Below are 5,494 nucleotides of genomic sequence, written 5' to 3' on the forward strand. Positions count from 1 at the left end.
TTTATAATTGTGTTGTTCGAAGTGTATTTTTTAAAAAATTATTTTTGAAAAATGATTTTACTTGTTATTTTATATTTATAATTGTGCTGATTCTTTTTAATTGAACTTATATTATAGGTTAAAAAAAGTAAAGAATTTGCAATTTGAATTGAATTAGCTTAAATAATTTAGACTTACAAAATTTATTTTGATTACATGTGAAATATTACAATGAAGAATCAAAAAAACTTTGATTTCTTCAGAAAGAAGAATGATGAATCAACAAGTGATTTAAATGGGCCAAATAACATATTTCCTTGTATTTCAGAACCAGCATCTACTAAAAGACCAAGACTTGAAAATGAGACTCTTAATGAACCGCTTTCGAATTCGAGTAACAATTTGCAATATGTTTCTGATCCTGGAATTCGCATCCCAATTTTACAACATCCCATTGAACTTCAAGATGAGGTAAGAAGAACATATATTGATAAAGGGTCAATTCAACCTATATATTATTATCCTTTTATTGAATGTGAAGGTCAAAAGCGTATATTCCAATCTTCTTGGTTTCAAAAATATCCTTGGCTTGAATTTTCTATTGAGAAACAAAGTGCATTTTGTTTCCCTTGCTATGTTTTTGACACTAACTCAGCACAATTTGACACATTCACTGTCACGGGATTTAAAAATTGGAAAAGAGTTAATTGTAAAAATTGTCCATTCAAGAGACATGAAGGAGATGGGAATTCAAGACATAGCTTTGCCATGCGAAAATGGGGAGATTTGAAAAATCTTGATCAGCATATTGATAGAAGATTAGAAAAACAATCTTCTAAGCAAATTGAGCAAAATCGGTTGCTCTTAAAGGTGTCCATAGAAAGTGTGAAGTTTCTTGCTATGCAAGGTTGTGCTTTTAGGGTCATGATGAATCAATTGCCTCTAAAAACCGTGGAAATTATTTGGAATTGGTAGCTTTGTTGGGAAGAATGAATCCAGAAATTGGTAGTACTTTGGAAAAAGCATCTAAAAATGCAAAGTACACATCACCAGAAATTCAAAGAGAGATTTTGAAAATTATTGCTGATATTGTGAGGGATAAAATTCGTGCAGAAATTGGAGAAGCCAAGTTTTGTATCCTCGTTGATGAAGCAATTGATGAGTCAAGTAAAGAACAAATGGCTATCATTTTAAGATATGTTGATCGGGATGGGTTCATTAGAGAACGATTTTTTGAAGTTGTTCACGTTGAAAATACAAGTGCATTAACTTTGAAAAAAGAGATATGCAATGTATTCAACCAATACAATCTGTTAACTGAAAATCTAAGGGGGCAAGGCTATGATGGCGCAAGTAATATGCGTGGGGAATGGAATGGACTCCAGACTTTATTTCTTAAAGATTCTCCACATGCTTATTATATTCATTGTTTTGCTCATAGACTACAACTTGCTTTAGTTGCAGTTTCTAAAGAAGTGCATGATGTTTGGCATTTCTTTTCAACATTAACTTCGGCTATTAATTTTGTTGGTTCATCTGCTAAACGTCAGTTTCAATTGAAATCTATCCAAAAAGCTGAAATTAATGATTTGATAAAATTGGGAGAAATTGACATTGGTATTGGATCTAATCAAGATTGTTCTTTGGTACGAGCTGGAGCTACTCGTTGGAGTTCACATTTCAACTCTGTTAGGAGATTCATTAGTTTGTTTGGTTCAGTGAGTACACTTTTTCAAGATCTTGTCGACAAAGGTCCCAATAGTAACATTCGAGGAGAGGCTAAAGGTTTGTACTTGGATATAAAATCATTTGACTTTGTATTTGTATTATTTCTAATGCATGAAGTTTTGGGAATATCAGATAAGTTGTGTCAGACATTACAGAAGAATGACATAGATATTTTGAATGCTATAAATTTGGTTTATACTACTAGACTAAATCTTCAACAGATCCGAGATGATAGATGGGAAGGATTTCTTTGGAGTGTGTTGAAGTTTTGTGAAAGCAATGATGTTGAGGTGCCAGACTTTGATGATTGCTACACACGAGGTACAAAACGTTCTTGCCAGCAGAAAAACAATATAACAATCCATGATCACTATCATTTTGAAATATTTAATGCAGTAATAGATTTTCAGTTGATGGAATTGAATGAAAGATTTCCAGAGGGCACAATAGAACTTCTTACTCTCAGTAATGCTTTGAGTCTCGTTGATGGATTCAAATCATTTTCTCTGTCTGACATTTGTTCTCTTGTTGATAAATTTTACTACTATGATTTCAATCTAGAAGAAAGAGGAGATTTGGAGAGAGAATTAGATCATTATAAATTTGATATACCGCGTCATGCGCAGTTTCAGAATCTTAATTCTTTGCATCATTTGTGCCAAACATTGGCCAGAACGACAAAGTCAGTTATCTATCCTTTGATTGATAGGTTGGTTCGATTAGTTTTGACTCTTCCAGTTGTTAGGACCAAAAGTAGCTAGAGGGGGGGGATGAATAGCTCGTCGCGTTCGCTCGGTGCTCGGCGTTGCTTGTTCCTTCAAAGATGTGCAGCGGAAAATATAGAAACAAATACAACAACGCTAACACGGTTGGTTTTACTTGGTATCCACCTCACAAGAGGTGACTAATCCAAGGATCCACACCAACACACACACCCTCCACTAAATAAAACTCTCCTTTATGGTAACTACCAAGGGCGGAGAAGCCCTACAAGACTCAATACAAGAAGAGAGGGAAAGGATACAAGAAATACAAGCTTACAATGAGTACAAAACCCTAACCCTAGCTTCTCTTCTTGGCTTTGATCCGCCTCTTGACTTGGAGAGCTTCCAAGATCCTTCAAGAACTGGCGATCTGAGCTTTGTGAGCGCTGTGGAGGGAGAGAGCTCGAGTGAATCGGTGAAGAGATACCGCAGCCATCGCGCCTGCAGCTATAAACGACGCTAACGGCCGGATCCCGATCGATTCGAATGTTCCCAATCGATCGGGAGGCTTTGGATCGATCCACGGATCGATCCGGCGCTTAACTAGCTGCCGATCGATCCACGGATCGATCCGACGCTTATCGCGAGGGCCCCCAATCGATCCATCGATCGATTGGGACCTCTGATCGATCCACGGATCGATCCGAGGCTCTCCATCAGACAGTCGGATCGATCCACCGATCGATCAGAGCCGGATCGATCCATCGATCGATCCAAAGACTTGGTTTTGTCCAAAACCAAGTCCTAAACCTCCCAAACCAACATCCGGTCAACCTTGACTGTTGGTATGTCATGCCTAGCATCTAGTCACCCTTGACCGCTAGGACTCCCTTACCAAGTGTCCGGTCAATCCCTTTGACCCACTTGGACTTTTCTCTGTGCAAGCATCCGGTCAATCCTTTGACCTACTTGGACTTTTCTTTCATGCCAAGTATCCACAATCCTTTGACCTACTTGGACTTCCCAAAGACTGATGTCCGATCATCCTTGATCCATCTGGATTTTCCCTTGCCTGGCTTCACTCACCAGGGCTTTCACCTAGCTTCACTCACTAGGGTTTTCCATCTGCCTAGCTTCACTCACTAGGACTTTCACCTAGCTTCACTCACTAGGGTTTTCACTCTGCCTAGCTTCACTCACTAGGACTTTCACCTGGCTTCACTCACCAGGATTTCCATCTGCCTAGCTTCACTCACTAGGACTTCCTTCTGCCTGGCTTCACTCACCAGGACTTCCATCTGCCTAACATCCCAGTTAGGACTTCCCAGTCAAGTATCCAGTCAACCTTGACCTACTTGACTCTTCTTCAATCAATATCTTATTGTCAAACATCTAAACCCAAACCAAGACTCAGCTTGGTTACCCAGGTCAACCTTGACCTGAGGGATATTGCACCAACAATCTCCCCCTTTTTGATGTTTGATAATACCACAATAACACTTACAATCCCATATGTAAGTTAGGCTAATCCCATAGCCTCCTTCTTCATGCCACTAGGTAATGAAAGCATAAATTAAGCTCTTCATTCTCCCCCTAAGAGGGCAAACTCCCTCTAGGTAATGAAAGCCTAACTTATTCCCTTTCATGAGTCCTTTCATTCTCCCCCTATGACCTTCCCATAGGTAATGAAGGACTAAGCTTAACCATACATTCTCCCCCTATTGGCACACATCAACCCATCGTTGGACACACATCAACCTATGCTCCAATTCTGGGCACACTTCAACAAATCCATTTGTTGAAGACTCTCCCCCGAAGAGTTGCTCATCGTTGTTCACAACATCACTCGTTGTGATCAACACGATAATGAAGGTCCCATACCCTTCATTTATCCTTAACTTCTCCTCAATGTAGACAAATACCCAACCTTGAGCATTATCTACCACTTGAGTGTCCACTTGAAATAATGAGGATATCCATCCCCATTTCTCCCCATTTCAAGTTTAAATGCTCAACTTTGAGCAAGTTCACAATGAAGGTTAACCACCTTCCAAGGTTCATGAAAATAATTTTCATGTCTTTAAAGAGTCTCCCCCTAAAGACATGGTGGTAACTTCGTCATTGCACCAACAATGACTTGGAATCCCTAAACCTTTAGGAAACCCAAATTTAGAAGTTTTGAGGTTCAAATATTCAAAATTTGAAACAACCTCAACCTAAACTTCTACTTAGTCTTCGTTAACCAATCCATCCTTGTTTTCAACATGAAAACACCCTTTGTATGTATACAAATGTATTTAAGGAGCTTGGAATGGTTACCTAGACTAAAGGAGGTTCAAAGATGCTGAAATCAGGCTTCCCATCAAAATCAGAATTGGATCGATTGAGTTGGGTTCCAATCGATTGAACCTTTCTGAATCGATCCACGGATCGATTCAGACTCTGAATCGATCGGCTGATCGATCCAGCGAGCTTCTGCTCGCGGGAATTGCCGTTTGAATCGATCCATGGATCGATTGAGGCACTCCAATCGATCCATGGATCGATCGTAGCTCGAAGTTGCTGAAATTCCATTTCATCAATTCGAAACCCTAGAAAATTCTACAAAAATCCAAAAATCATGAAATTTCGTGTAGACATTATTTAGGGTATAATTTATCATGGAAAAATAGTTTTATATGAAAATACATTATATTTTCAAAGATTGACACAAACTTGAAAACTTGTAAAAACTTTAGTGTTTTTCTTCAAGTTTGTGTCTAACTATTCAATGGTGATTACTATCAAAAGATAGCCTTCACCAAGGTTTTCCAAAAACATTTTAAAACCATTTTCAAAACCAATATCCCATCACATTCCTTGGGCTTAATGCACATGACTTGTACATTAGCTTTCCCAATGATGGGAAAACACATAACTATGTGTTTTGATGAACCTAAAACTCAAAAGAATGCACTAAATCAACATCTTGAGTTTTGTTCATCATCCTAACATCTCACTTGTATATAATATGCACTAAAACACATACAAGTCACCTTATAGTTTTTGTGAGATGTAGATTTTGGTTTTACCATAATCTAGGG

At 38.4% G+C, this 5,494-nt stretch overlaps 1 protein-coding gene across 1 annotated transcript; it reads left to right on the forward strand.

Moving 5' to 3' along the window:
- Positions 1-210: 210 nt before the first annotated feature.
- LOC122010699 (zinc finger MYM-type protein 1-like) lies at positions 211-2,468 on the forward strand. Its single transcript, XM_042567201.1, has 2 exons — positions 211-450; positions 900-2,468. Exons 1-2 carry the CDS (start codon positions 211-213, stop codon positions 2,466-2,468), a joined length of 1,809 nt encoding a protein of 602 aa, XP_042423135.1.
- The last annotated feature ends 3,026 nt before the right edge of the window (positions 2,469-5,494 follow it).

Source organism: Zingiber officinale, chromosome 8A, assembly GCF_018446385.1.
Source record: "Zingiber officinale cultivar Zhangliang chromosome 8A, Zo_v1.1, whole genome shotgun sequence".
Lineage (NCBI taxonomy): Eukaryota > Viridiplantae > Streptophyta > Magnoliopsida > Zingiberales > Zingiberaceae > Zingiber > Zingiber officinale.